Here is a 15,071-nt window from a genome sequence, read left to right as displayed (position 1 = left end):
GACTTGGAGAAATACAAATTCATTAAAAGGTCTTTAAATTATGGACAAATAAAGGAAAGCTGTGACTCTTCTTCCTACTGCCTCCTGTTTCTTTGATGTGCACGTGAAGCTCAGTACTGCAGTCCACTCCTTGTTGAAAAAGGAGGAAGCATGGAAGTAATGCACCTCATCATGGAATAATTCAGTTTTAAACTACTTGGTCAGCCATGAAAAGTTATTAATAATGTTTCTACACCAAGGAAAATAAAACTTCATTAAAACCAGATTTATTAATTAACTTCATTTGCACATCATGAAAATACATTTCATTCTAAACCAAGAAGAAATGCCTGAAAAGTAAACTGTCCTCCTGAAATACTCCTGTAAAACAGAGGGATAACAGTGCATCCAAAACTAGAGAAAAGAACAATGACAGTTAAGGTCACATTATGCTCATTCTATACTATTTTTCTGTGCTTTGCATAACATATATCATGTTTAAAAGATTCTGGATCATCAAAGCTTGTCAGGAAGATATGGTTTTCAAAGTAACCTGAATGCAGAGATGTTTTTTCTAATTTTTTAAAAAGAGCATGTAAAAAGAGTTTTACTTCTCTCAAAGGTCTGAAAGGTTCTGCAGTAAGGGAAGTCTTTTGATACAGTGAATCTTGAAAGTATTCTTAAGGAATTAATAACAAACAGTTAATTGTTTTTTGATGAATCATTTGAAAATATGCTGTCTGATTAAAAAGGCCTCATGTATATTTGATTCGAAGAGTCCAGGAATATTTAACAAATGCTTTCATTGCCTCCATCCATTTGGTAAGCTCTGCTTCATTTCCTGTGGCTCTGCTGAAATAAATATCTGATGGGAAGGAACCAGGGAAATATTTTGAACCTAGCTCAGAATATGAATAGGAGAGGTGCAGATCAAGAACAAAATCTGTGTTTCATTTCTGTTTCACTGCAGATGCAACTAGGAAGATTGTCTCACAGAAGAATCTTTATAATTGCATCTGGAATACTTACTGTATTGCTCTGAAAGAAAGTGTATTCACAGGAAGTTTCTTTGCAATATCTTGTAAGGGAAAATCACACACTCCTTGTGAATGCTTTGGTGTCAGTTCCTAATATTGTTCTGACTCTGTTAGAAATGTAGCCTTGAGAATAATGGTTGTCTCTCATGGATAGAAAAATATTAAACTCAGCCACAAAATAAAAGGAATTCTAAGACAGAAAGAAATCCTTCCCCTCCTTTATTCTTACTATCCCCAGGTGAATTAATGAGGATATTGAGCCTTGTAAGTTGTACCTTCCCCCTTGAAGTGCTCGAAAGAGAAGCTATAAACACTTTAGATCATCCTTCAGATGAAGACAAGCATGAGAAAGATTCTGAATTGCAATGGAATGAAATCATTAAGAAATAACTCCCCTCAGACCATCAGAAAGCAGATAAAAATTCTCTGAATATGAATACAAATTTTCTGATAAGTCTAGGCATATAGACCTACAGACCTAAACAGGTTGTGGCCTTCTTAGAAGTAATTCTGCCATTTTCAGAGAGTGTTTATTACTCAGCATGATGTGCCAGTGGAAGACTAGGACCCACTGCCACAAATCAATGTAAAAATATGCCCTTTACTGTCAGGTTTCACTTAATGATGGCTCCTCACCTCAGCCTGACCTTTCACTATCTTCAACCCACAGAGGGCAGTGATGTGTAATTAATAATAACTTTTCAGAGCCTTAAATGAAAACACCATCTGTTTTTAGCAATTTTGGTGTGTATTTTTGGGAAGAACTGACAATTTTTTTTACGTGATCTGTCAATAATATTGAAGTCTCAGAATTTCTTGAGTTGAGTTTAGGGAATTAAAAAGCACAGAATTACAAAACGGGTTGTAAAATTTATGTTCTGGGGAACTTTCCAGATCTTTTTTGTAGTGGTATTTCCCAGTAATAGTCTGCACTAATAAATAGTAGACCATATACTGGGAAGAAATAATTCTAAAGGATAAATACATATGCGAAACTAGGATGTGTTCTATTGTACCCCATAGTCCAATCATCCTGTTGGTATGACCAACAATCCTCTTTAACTGTTTCTGCCTGCATAAAGCCTACATGCAGCTAAACTCCTGAGGGTTAGCAGGAAAATGAGATTTCTGCCCTGACCAACAGCCAGCACAGTCAACCCACAAACATATAGACAGGACTGTCCACCAAACCCACAGATCTGAGCCACCTTTTATCAGCCTGTCAGAGCACAAAGTTCAACTGGGCCTTTTGCCGCCAACCAGCCCAGGCTGACAAGCAATCTACACTAACTATGAGTAGGTGTCAGCAAAAGAATAACCTCTTAAAAGCAGAAAAATAAGGTGATACTGGCCTCCAGCCTCCTCTATGCTGAGCTTATTTCTGCTTGTCATCTATCTCTTTTACATACGTTTCCTTTACATTAGTATATGTATACCAGAGTGAAAAAGATCGAAGGATTTCTGGATGCAATGGGCAGGTCAAAGCACAGAATAATTTTTCCATACCCCCTCAGGCCATATTTTTTTTTAGAAGCAAACACATTCCAAAGATATGAAAGAAGTGCCAAAGCACAAGACAGATTAGAAGGTTGGAGAATACAGAAAACAAAACAATAATTCATGAAATGGAATTTGCAAAGCTTACAAGCAATGATCCTCTCATGCCAAGCATGTATCAAGAAATGTATAGCTTACAGCCCTGAGCCAAGCCAGCTTCACTCTCTGGGTCTGGGGAGAAGAGGAAAGCCAAGTTTACTGCTTGTCTCTCCCTTTGCCACCTCCTCTTGGATGTCTGATGCAGACAACGTGTAGAGCTTATGACTTTGAAGGGACTTTGCACTCTGGATTGGAACAGCTTTCATACAGTTATGCAGTGGATGGGGATGCTTTTGATTTTCATATGTAGAGCCGTAGCTGAGCAGCTGAAAAATCAGCCTTTCATGCTTTTTGAAGTGCTCCTGTTGTATAGGAACTCCATCTGTGGAACCCAGGCAAGAATAGAAATGTCTCTTCTGCTTTTTATTTGTGTGCTCACATTCACTAATTTGTGAAGTGCAAGGAGACTGCCATAAAGTTTCCATCTGCAAAAATTCTTCTTAACAAAAAATATTTCTGTGTCTCACTGTATAAAAAATACCCCAGTGCCTATAATTGCATAAAGATTTGATACGTTATGGCTATGATACCATATATAAATTGATTGCTACAACATTTTTATGTGGTTATTTCTAAAGAAATATGTGATCCCTATCACTTGTAACTGTAGCATTCTTTACTCAAAAATCGATGTGATAAACACAACGTTAGTCTGAACAGAATGTCATGTAATGAAATATAATGTGAAATCAATCAAGATCTGGCTAGCAGCAGACATGAGGCTCGTACTCTGGTTAACTGTGCAACAAATAACACACCCAGATTTTATATATCTCTGTGTATTTTAAATATATCTCTGTGTATTTTAAATATATTTTAAATATATATGTATATATAAATATATATGTATTTTAAATATATTTTAAATATATCTCTGTGTATTTTAAAAAGCTCCACCTATCTCCATACATCCAAACTTAAATACATCTAATTTTATAATAGTTTTGGGGCTTAATGTTCAGATAGGTACAAACTTTGAATTTTTCTATCGTGCTCAAATGCATGAATGTAAGGCAAGTCCCTTATCATTTAGCATTGTTATTATCTATTTCATTTTAAGTTTCCTAAATTCACCACTAATACACAGCACTGAGCTACTTTTGTAAAATTAATCAGTGATTTATTATAAATAATATTTGTGAAAATTATTTGTATTCCAAACAGTTCTCAAGTTCAGAGAGAAGAGGGTCCATATACAACAAATGGATTAAATGTTTAAAAGTGCATCTGTTCTAAGTTTTGGGGTTGTATTCTATGTTGGAGAATACAACAGACCAAGTGTAACTCATAACCATAAATTTTATTTATGTCATGAATAGGTGGAAGATGTTTGCAGACTAAAAAAACTACCCTAATAATAAGAAACACTCTCTTGGATGTTATTCAAAAATATCAGAATCAATGGAATAGATATAGCTGAGTTATTGAAATAAGTTGTTGACTACATATTTGATGAACAGGTATAATAGGAGTAAGTTTAAAATTTGCCACTCTGTTTTACCACTTTTGAAATCAGCTTCAATTACTGTATCTACTTTTTTTGAGCACAGTGTTAATAATGAGTCCTCTAAGCTGTGCTTCTACACTGAAGTGTACATAGAAGTCTTACAAAAGGTCTTACTCTCATTCTGATTCCAGTCTACCTTAACTGCATTGACTGTAGGCCCAAAAGGGGTTTCTTCGCTGGGAGGGTAGTCAGTTCCTGGAACAGGCTCCCCAGGGAAGTGGTCACAGCACAAAGCATGCCTGAATTCAAGGAGCATCTGGATGATGCTCTTGATCATGGTTTAGTTTTAAGTACTTCTGCAAGAAGCAAGGAGTTGGATTTGAAAATCATCACAGGTCCCTTTGAACTTGAGACAATCTATGGTGCTATGACTCTTTTAAAAGAATGGACCCCTGATGTGATGGCACATAGAGTCAGGAGTCTCACTGGGAGAAATACTTTAAGAAAATCATAACCAGTAGTCATCAACTCTGGAATTAGTGGTGCAAAGCACCACTAAGGTCCTGTTACATTATTTTCACTGTAGTGGACTATGCCATTGGCTTTAAACAAATGAGACATAACTGAAGAAGCAATGCCTAAACTTGTGTCTGTAGGTCCTTGTGTCTGTAGGTGCTTGTGTGCTCAAACATGACTTATAAAGGGCTGCTATCACCACTGGTCTAACATCACTAGTTATGTGCAGAAATAGAGTTATCCAGCTGGATACCTACAACTTTACACGAAGTTAGGGAAATTCATCCCTGTTTTTTCTTTCCTGTTTAGCATTTTAAAGTAAAGTTGTCATTGTTTTCAAAACTTCCTTTACTGTTCATTATGATTTTCCAGAATACCCTTGCCAAGCCACACAAGTGTCTCTACGCTTTGTTAGGTCTGAGGACCTCCTTCTAAAAGATATCAACAATGCTATGAGTTCCCTGATTCACAAACAACAAATGTAATATTTGTGTGCATGCTTGTCTGCCCTTTCTTATTCAGAATACCATATCTACAGCACCAAGATTCATTTTCCCATCATAAATATGCATAAGACAACCTTATTAACATAAATCTGATCTAACAGGTTCACCACGGATAAAGAAATGTAATTAATTTTCTTCCCTGCCTATTTTACTGCTGCCTCTATTTTTCTTAGATTTTGCTTGTTCATGTACTACAGTCTTAGAACCTTTGTTATGCATTATATTTAGCTGTTTGATGCATCTCACAGTGTTTTTCTTAAAGCCTAGCTAGAGTACTAATGGCTTTTGCTAAGAAAAGAGTAGAAAAAAAATCCTATTTACAGTTTGGATGGTTAGTCAGACACTCATAAAGAAAAATAGATTTAGACATATACAAAACTTTTGCAAATATTTCCTTGTGATGTCATTGTATAGATGTGTCATTCCTTCACAGCAAGGAAAATTGGTGCACCTGCATTCTAACACTACTATGATAAAATGAAACATGTTCTTTGCTGATGACTTGCCAGATAGGTAGTATGATAGGAGGTCTAAAGAAAAGCTTTAAAATATATCAGTGTACTTGAAAGTCAGAGTACTCTTACTTACCTTCAAATAAGCTATACTAAATCTATGCTTATCGCATATTGGTTAGTTTTTTCCCCCTTTATCACCATTGTCACAACTTTTTAAAGATAGATAGATACAATTTAAAATGGTAGAGTAGCCTTGCATCTAGTAATATATTCTAAAAACAAAGAACAGTTTTGTATAAAGATAAATACAACTCTAACAAAATGGATGGTTTTGCATTTCAATCACACACAAGGTAATTTCTCTACTGAGACTCTACTATTGATGGTTGTTATTTGCACAGTGCTCCTCTAATTTCACTACCTTTCCTATTATCCTAGCAAAGCACCTGTTTGCCAGTTCTTGACACAACTGCATGGGTGTCTTCCAGATTTCTCTCCATTTTGTTTGGGTTTGGTTTTTTTCCCCCCAAAGCTTGTGTTTGATAATCCATATTTACATGTATCTTACTATATATTGTTTATTCAAATTTCAGACCGATGATGGGATTGTGAAAATATGGAGTGAATCAGGAAATCATGGTGACAAGTGGAACAATGTCAAGTTACACTTGGGGAAGCTAAGGAATTTTGAAATAATCTTTGAAGGCATTCGTACCAGAGACCTGGGAGGAGGAGCAGCGATAGATGACATAGAGTTCAACAACTGCTCCACAAGTAAGTTCATGAGGGAGGTTTCTAGAGGGATGCTACATGAGATGGAGGAAGTTCTTGTTTGTTTTTAAATACATCATCATTTTACTGTTTTCATCATAATTTCACTGCTCATAAAATCAGTTATGAATAAACTGTTTTCACTCCTATAACTTTAATATTCTTTTCTGCACATGCAGTCATGCAGTGTTCTCACACTAAGTTATGGCAGATAAATCCAAGAAATTACTAAGGTTTTGTTTCCTTTATTTATTTTGTTTTGAGTAAGAATTTTCCTTCTTTAATACACTGGTAAGTTATTGAGTCTTTGATGTTGTATATAACCATTTCATACAAACTGTGTCACATTATATAATATGAAACCTTTGGCCTCTGTGTTTTCTTATAAAGACTCTTGCCATAAAAATAAGTGGAGGCTACAGATGAACCTTTATCAATATTCTTTTTCCGAGTTCAGTTGAAGTGTTAAGGCCAGCAAAATAAAATTTTGACTCCTTCACAGAATACTCTATTTAATTCATATCTCTATGAACATAGGCTAAAATGGGAACGAATTTTGCCTTTATTAAAAACAACAAATGCAACAACAAAAACAAAGCCAAACAAAACAAACCACCAAACAAACAGTAACAAAAAAACTCCCCAAACCCAAGATAAATACTGAGTAGATAAATCGTGGCTTCTCTCAGGAAAGTGTGTGGTCTTTCTGTCTTGTAGGAAACAGTGTGACAGAATATAAGTGATTTTTTTGATTGAGGTGATCATATCTGATGGCACATATCAACACTGAATTAGTTTTGTGGAAGTTGTTTGAGCAAGCTCTACTCTCCTGCCATAGACTGGATGCCCATTATCAATGCAAGTATGAAAAATGAACTTCTGAAGAACATCTCTTGATTTAGTTTCATCTAAAAAATGAAGAGTTTGATTCAGAAATTGTTATATAATTCAAAGAATGGAAACTGGATACAATCTGGGACCTTCTTCAGAACTGCACTTTAATAAAACTCTAAGGCAGCTGTACTCTTAAAAGCTCTACCAAGCTCATAAGCATTAGTGATCCCCTTATCTTTTTTTGAAGGGTTTCATTATCCCCATTGTTGTGCATGCAATTGTTCTCTAAAAAACAAGGGTAGATAGGTAAGGATGCCCTGGTAAGAGATGGTAGGTCAATATCTCCCTATCATCTTGAATAAAAAAGTGGATGCTGGTCTCTCTTTTAATGTGTTGTCAGTTGTGTTCACATGTATTAGTTCATACCAGTGGGGTCTAGTTAAACCACATTTTTGGGATTATGTTCTGTTTTGGGGCTACAACAAATTAGACACTTCATTTCAGTCAGATTCATGAAGATATTCAGCAAATAAAAATAGTAGAGTTTTTTTTTTTTAAGGAAGAAGTAATATCTCTGTTAAGTTCATAAAGATGGTATCAACTGATACAGTGGGGATACTGTAACATGATGTACCAAACAAGGAGTCCCATGGAAAAGAAATATATATGGACCGATTCTTGGTAGATGTTTCAGAGATGTTTATTTCTCCAGCCCCATGGCCGGGGCTCTGCCCAGGAACTGTTCCAGTCACGGGACCAAGGGTCCTTCTGCCCGCGCAGGGAACACAAACCAACCAATGGGAACGAGGCTGAGCAGGGGCAGGGAAGCCCCGTGTCTGTGCCCTCAGGGCCCCTCTCCCAGGGCTCCATGGCAGGGGGAGGAGACCCCGACAACCAACATATCTTAATATAGTGTAAAAATATTTCTTCTTACTCTTAAGTCCACATATTGCATTATAATCTGAAAAATGTAATCATATAAGCATAACTGGAAATAACCCAGAGTTGTCATTGCAAGGAAAGAAATTGTTTCAATAGGGATTTGGAAAGCTGTCATTGATCCTCAATCTCTTAAAATGTTAAGATTGCTGAAATTTACATTGGTTTTAGTCTATGACCCTACAAATCTGAATGTTAACAGTGTTTTATAACCAGTCTTGCATTAAAATACTTTTGCAGTGAAACAGTTCAGAAAGTAACTTGGTTTATTATTTTATAGCAAGTATTTGTTTTACAGCACTGCTTCAGCAAGAAGCTCTGTTGGGAAAGCAGTTGCACCAAGTGCTCCAACTACTTTCAAATACAGTTTTGGCATGGTCATATTCCTGTGTATTTTGCAGATAATTATGTTTTATGAAGATGTATGATTCAGAGGAGGCTTTTTTCATAGAAGTTTGAAATGTACAATTGAAGCTCAATATGCACACAAACTTTTTAAAGATTGGTTTAGGAAAGTTGGAGACCCAAGATGGTAATCCTTTGTAGAGCTGTCACTTGCATGGTCATTGCTTTTGCACTCTAATAGTGTCTTTTTACACTCAGGAATCATTTCCTTACAGCATCTCTGGTAGTGTATGCTAGGTACAGCAGGGTTATCACTAAAGTTTAGGTGTATGTATCCTGTGGGAGTGTGTTTATGCTTATGCCTTTGCTATTCAGCAGGATCAGAGGCTTATAATTTGTTTGCTTTTTAACTGTATCTTCATGCATGTTTGTAAAAAAAGCAAAACAAACAAACAAAACCTCAAAAAACAGCCCATACCCACCACACCTCACCCCACCTCTACCCCCTGATTTTCTTATCTGTAGGAGAATACTTAGGCTCAAACCAAAATTAAAAGGGGATCATTTAGCGCCTTTCACATCAGCTCTGTATATGATTTTTTTGCCTTCTACTCCACAAGTTGATGCCTGCTTGCTTAATGTTCTCAACACTTTTGGAATGCTGACCTTCCTTTTGGCATGATGACATGAAGGAGCTTGGTCTGACCTTTCTCATTCTTGTTGTTATTGATTCTTTACCTTTGTAGAACAAACAAGCAAAATACTTTTTGCCAGTTTTTCAAAAATAACATTTCCCACCAAGCCTGGGGCATTCAGGATAGAGAAAGCATGTCATGTAGATCGCATTTTTTGCAGCACAGGGTTCACAGTTTTATTGTGTCTGTTGTAACAAAGCTAAAAGTCAGCAAACACAATCTCACTGTGGCCAAACTCAAAAAAAAGAGTAGCATACAAAGATGGGGAACAGGGGCTTCTTACCAACAAAATTACTTGATTTACAGCACTTACCCATGTACTGTGTTGGTAGATGTAGAATTGCTGGGCTAGACACACTACAAGGGTCCTCTAGGACAACTGAGGCCATATTTGTGTTTTCTACTTGATCTTATTTTGCTGAACTAAAATCTTATATATTATGGGTATCCTGGATGTTTTAATTACATAATCAGTGGAATATACCATGCACAGAAAAAAACGGGAGATTGAAAATAATTAAAACTTGAAAACAGGTTTAAAATAAACAGAATGGATTTGAAATGAGAATGCCTTAAATTGCACAGGGAAAAAACGGAATATTTAGCTGCTTCTCAGCAGACAGCATTTAGTGGTGAAAAACAGTGTAAGAGCAATTCTGGAGCTTTCAAATATTTTGGGATAGCCTCCTCCTCACAGACTGTCCTTTTGGAAGCTACTGAATGGTATTCCTGGAATATGGTTTACAGTCAGCACAACAAAATAATTGCCTCTTTGCAGAAATTATGCACTCGAGTCAGCAAAAAGGAAGAGACAGGCAGCCCATGCGATATTTTTGATATGTGAATATTAGATCTGCTTTCTGCAGTACAGTAATATTCAATGGTTGTATCACTGCTTAATATACCTAAATACTTTTTTTATTTTACATGTATTTTCCTTCAGCTTGCTTCCATACAGTGTTTTATAGGCTGTACACATCATAAGAGTATCTGCACTGAGGTGGATTCTTTGATCTTCACTTACATAGCTGTGATTTACATAGCTCCTTTTATATGAGGATTTTCAACTGATCACAGAGAATCTTTTCACTATTTCCTTTTAAAAATTAATTTGTCGACAGCTTCTATATCAGTAGAATACTACAAATTACTCTATTTAGTATGATCTGGGCTTCTGGGGCCCCTTCCTCCAAGGCTCATTTTCCTCAGGTCTCACTAATTTCTATGGAAATGAAGGACAAGAAACAACTGTGGGTTTGTCGGAAATATGAGCTCTAGGAAATATTGTCAAAGATGGAGAAAAACAAAGATATAAAAGAGTCTTATCAGTTGGTTTTGAGAGGGTAAGCTATGTTCTGATAATAAAAATAAATTAAATTCCAAATCTGATACATTTTATTTTACAGGTTAAAATAAAAAATCTGAAAAATAGTGAAGTCACATCACAGCTGGAAAAAATTGTTCTTAATATTAAATTAACTGATGTATTGTTATTTTTTTCACCTTCTTGTACAATAATTCTTTATACAACTTTACTGAAACTATGTAACCTGAATGGAGTTTACTGTCATCTTTTCTTGTGCTTTTTAATAATTGACTTTGACCATGCATGAGGTTATTTGCAGGCTGGAAAAAAATGTCTCAATTTTCACCTTAATAAAAAGGTAAAATACCTATGATGGTCATACAGAATAAACTCTAATGATAATTTTTTTTGACACTTATGACATTTAACTTCATGATAATGTGGTCTGCTATCATTAAAGAGCACTTCAAACATTATTGATTTGCTTTCCCAGCTCATGGCTCACTGTCATATAAGAGTGAATCAAGAGCACAACTTGTCAGACATGCTCTTGACGGAAGTCTGAATTTTGTGCATCTGTAATTTTAAAGAAAAGGAATTTTGTACTCCCAGATACACAGCAGCAAGCATGGACATGAACATGATTCAGCCACATCATATATACTGGCATCCCAGGGCACCACCTCAAAAACTAACAAGGAAAGGTAAAATGAAAATAAGAGAATCGTAACTCTGAATTAATTTGACAGAAATTTCTAGAATATTTTGTTATTTAGTTGATTTATATAATTTTTCATAGCCTGGGAATTCAGTACCATAGAAGTCCTGGAATAAGAAAGAACCATTACAGCTCCAGTGATTTTTGTCAGTTGACTGGGATCAGACTCCACAACCTTTTCTTCTTTAAGGTAAATAGGATAGTGGAATTACAATTATATTTAGTTTTTAAAAGAAAGAAAAGTAAAAATTCCACAATCTATTAATAGGAAATTTCTTCACCAAATTGAGCAGAACAGATATTTTCCTTAAAATATAAAAAAGCTTGATTTCCTTGCGGTAAACTTTTTATTTCCCTTTCTCCTCATATATTTGTATTCCTCCTCACCTACTGTTTATGGCAAAGACCATAGGTGAAGGTACTGAAATCCTTTGAACAACTTTGCTTCCATGCTCTCATAAACAAGAAGCTTTGAAAGTCTCAACAGAAAAATCCTTTCTCATTAGAATTCCATCCTAGCTTTGCAGATCAGAGAGACAATAACTAAAACATCCCAGTGTTTGTGTACGTAGGCCAGCTTTTTTTTATTTTTAAAACAAGCCAGTGTTTCCTTTGAATCCTCAGCTATGTATCACACAAAGCTTTATGTTTAATGGAGAATTTAGTCCCTTCTTCTCAAACACTTGAGAGAAGTTCAAACTCTTATAATAGAAGTATTCAGTACAAATCTGGCCCTGAGTTAAGAGGGAAGGGAGTTCAGACAGAGAAAGCTGCCAGACCTAAATTAGTTACTAAAGATATTCACTGGCGTTCAGACAGAATGTACGTCCAGTTTTTTAATTTTCTTTTCTTCCCCCCTTCAAATATTTTAATGATTCACAATGTCTTTCATTTGTTTTTGTAAATAGGTCAGTGTCAGGGTATTCTGACATGGAGCACTGGGATCACATGACCTGTCTAAAACATCTCAGTAAATGTGCTGAGAAGAATAGTAAAATTCTTAATTGTTAGTCTAATATTTGGATTTTGCCTTTAGAAGGAAATTATTCTTCAATTTCATCATGAGCTGTCAATTGAAAATTTTCTGCTACGTATTGAATCTCCTTCATTACAGAGAAAAAAAGCTCATTTTGAGAAGTCTAGAAATTTTGGTAGCTTTATCTTAATTTGGCTTAGTGTAACATACATTAACATGAATGTACTTTATAATTTGAGGGAAAATTTTACTGAACTCAGATACACCAGCAGAGGGTACAGATGTGCACAATTTGGTTCTAGACAGGAAATAATCTCCCTTTTGGCAATGTGAAGATCAGCCATAGCTGCCTTTCAGAGGGCATCCCCAATGCCCTTGTAGGAAGGACTTAGTGGGGAAGGCAACGTGCTCAGGACAGATGAGGAGGAAATACAGGCTCCCTCATCCCAGCTTGCCAGGGCTGCCAGTTACACTGGGTGAAGATGTGAATTCTTGCACAAGTCAGAATGCTTGAACAGCTTTGAATATTAAGACTTTCTAGAAATGTTTGAAAAATATAAATTAATTTTTACAAAAGGGGCAAATATGATACGGTCTGGATTCAGGGAATGAATTGCATTTGACAACCTTCTTAAAAAAAATTTTAAAAATGGAATAAAGGGAAATATGGCACCAGCTTGAAAACCACAGAATGGTGTAGGTTTTACTGCACTGTTTAGAAGTCATTGACATACCTGTAAACTAGGATTTCTGTTTCTGCTTATGTAAAAAAATGTATGAGCTTAACCAAAATATTTGTTCCCCATCTTTTTGCAACTCTCAGAGATGTATTAGGAATATGCACGAGAGCATTTGCCACAGATTTTGAATATGAGAAACAATTAATAACTTTTACCTCATTTTTCATGAAGAGACCTCAGCGCCATTTTAAGTTTCTGTTTATCTCATGGGAAACTGTTGAAGAAGATTTGCTGACTCCAAAGATAATTTGATTTGCTAGCATATGGCTGTAAACCGGTGTTTTCAGCACAAAATTAAAATCTCATCATTTTGACATTTACTTCACATTTTGTTTACTCTTCTATTCAGTGGTAGATTTCTTGACTCCACCTATTTCAAATGAGCCACAGGAGAAGGCTTTTTATGGCTAGTAAAATATACAGGGTAGAGGTGAATGGACCTTATATCTTTTTTCTAACCTTATAATCTTTGTCTGTAAAGATGGTACTAGAATAATGACCACTGTCCCAGCCCAAGTTCATTTTCATATCAAATTACTCTAGAAGGAAGGCACCCTTCCAGTACAGCCAAACTGCATAAAACCCATCATACACCTTGGTGAAAGGTGACATCCAAGATGAATTTCACATCTAACAGCAATGCTGCGGAGACGGGGAGAGCACTCAGCTGAGGAAGTGTCTCCTTGTTGCAGATAATTGCAGATTGCACTGTGTGCTCTATTCCATTGGTCTGTCACAACAACCCCTGTGGACCACATAAGGACAAAATAAAAATAAAATATTCATATGAGATGCTTCTAAGATATCTGTGATAACTGGAGAGTGCTGTGATTGAGTGGCTTTGATTGATTCTGCATCACAGTGGAAGCAACAGTTTGACAGTCACTTTGTAGTGTAAATATCATTGAAAAGCTCCAAGAATAATCTATTCATCTGAACTTTCTGAGGTACAATCTAAGTCTACACTGGAATTAGCACAGAGGAGAGACAGGGAGGGGGAAAAGGATCGAGAAGTAGAGATCACGTGTCAAATTGTTTCAGGAGATACTTTTATCTGGTTGAACACGTTCCTAATTACTGGGAAATAGAATTTTCTGCAAAAGCATGTCATAATTTTTTACCTTATGTCCTCTTCTCCCTTTCTTTTACCACCTGCAGATTCCAAAGAGATAGAGCCTAAAACAGCCAGACCCTCATTCATTGCTCAGCCCTCAGTGCTTCTCCCTCATGTCTCCTTTGGTATCAAGCAAACTATGGTAGATCCCTGTATGAGTGCTATGAGTACGAGATCCTTATCCTGCTGATATGCTCTAAGCCAAAGCTGGTCTCTCAGTCTTTATCGAATATAAAAGCTTCTGTCCTTGTCTCCTGTGGATTTATATACTCCATGATATCAGCACTGGAAGTTAAAGACAATTTTCTTATCTTTTGTGTTGCTTGAGCCAGAGCCAATTCTACATTTCCAGAACTATGAATAATTTTTTTATTCTTCCAGGTTATCTGGGGGCCTTAAGCACAGTACTGCTTGCTTTGAACAGCTTTGGGAAGTGCTTTGGCAGAATTTTGTATCTACAGGTCAGAGTCTCTCCTGAGAGTCAATATAATTTGTTAGATCTAGTGTTTATCTTGGAGTCAAAACATATCTTTGAATTAAATATGGCCTTTTGAGTGATAGATTCCATGAGGAGAATTCTCTATGGTTTTAGAATTATAAAAGAACCTTATTTGAAATTATATCTAGCTTGCTTGAGTAGAAACTTTTCATCTAGTTTTCTTTGCAATAGATTTCCAAGGTCATCCATGGAGAGAATCGTTATTGATGGGTTTGCTAATACAATTCTAGTGTTCTATAAAAAGTCATGCAGAAAAGAGTACTGAACAATTTAGGTAAGCAAGAAAAAGCTTGATGAAAATTGTATTTCATAATTTCTGAATCTCAGAGTACAGTTGAGTAATGAAACCTTCCAAGACTGTGTATTTCACAAATTCCAATTTAAACAAAGGGTGAAACTTGCAAATTAAATTTCCTTTAATTGAATAATATTTTCAACAAGATATTTTAATTATTTTTTTATAGCTCAAGTACTGTGAAAGAGGGGAGAGAAGTGGTATAAGTACTTCCACTAAGCAAAACGATTTAAACAACAAAAA

At 35.8% G+C, this 15,071-nt stretch overlaps 1 protein-coding gene across 1 annotated transcript in view; it reads left to right on the top strand.

Annotated features, from left to right (window-relative positions):
- Positions 1–15,071, top strand: part of MALRD1 (MAM and LDL receptor class A domain containing 1) — a 240,940-nt gene that overhangs the window by 136,183 nt on the left and 89,686 nt on the right. The window contains exon 28 of the mRNA XM_032092895.1: positions 6,190–6,370. Within this exon, the coding sequence (XP_031948786.1) occupies positions 6,190–6,370 (181 nt within the window). The remainder of the gene's footprint in view (positions 1–6,189; positions 6,371–15,071) is intronic.

The sequence above is a fragment of the Corvus moneduloides genome, chromosome 1, assembly GCF_009650955.1.
Source record: "Corvus moneduloides isolate bCorMon1 chromosome 1, bCorMon1.pri, whole genome shotgun sequence".
Classification (NCBI taxonomy): domain Eukaryota; kingdom Metazoa; phylum Chordata; class Aves; order Passeriformes; family Corvidae; genus Corvus; species Corvus moneduloides.
The sequence above is the reverse complement of the archived record's forward strand: the minus strand, read 5'-3'. Positions and strand labels throughout refer to the sequence as shown.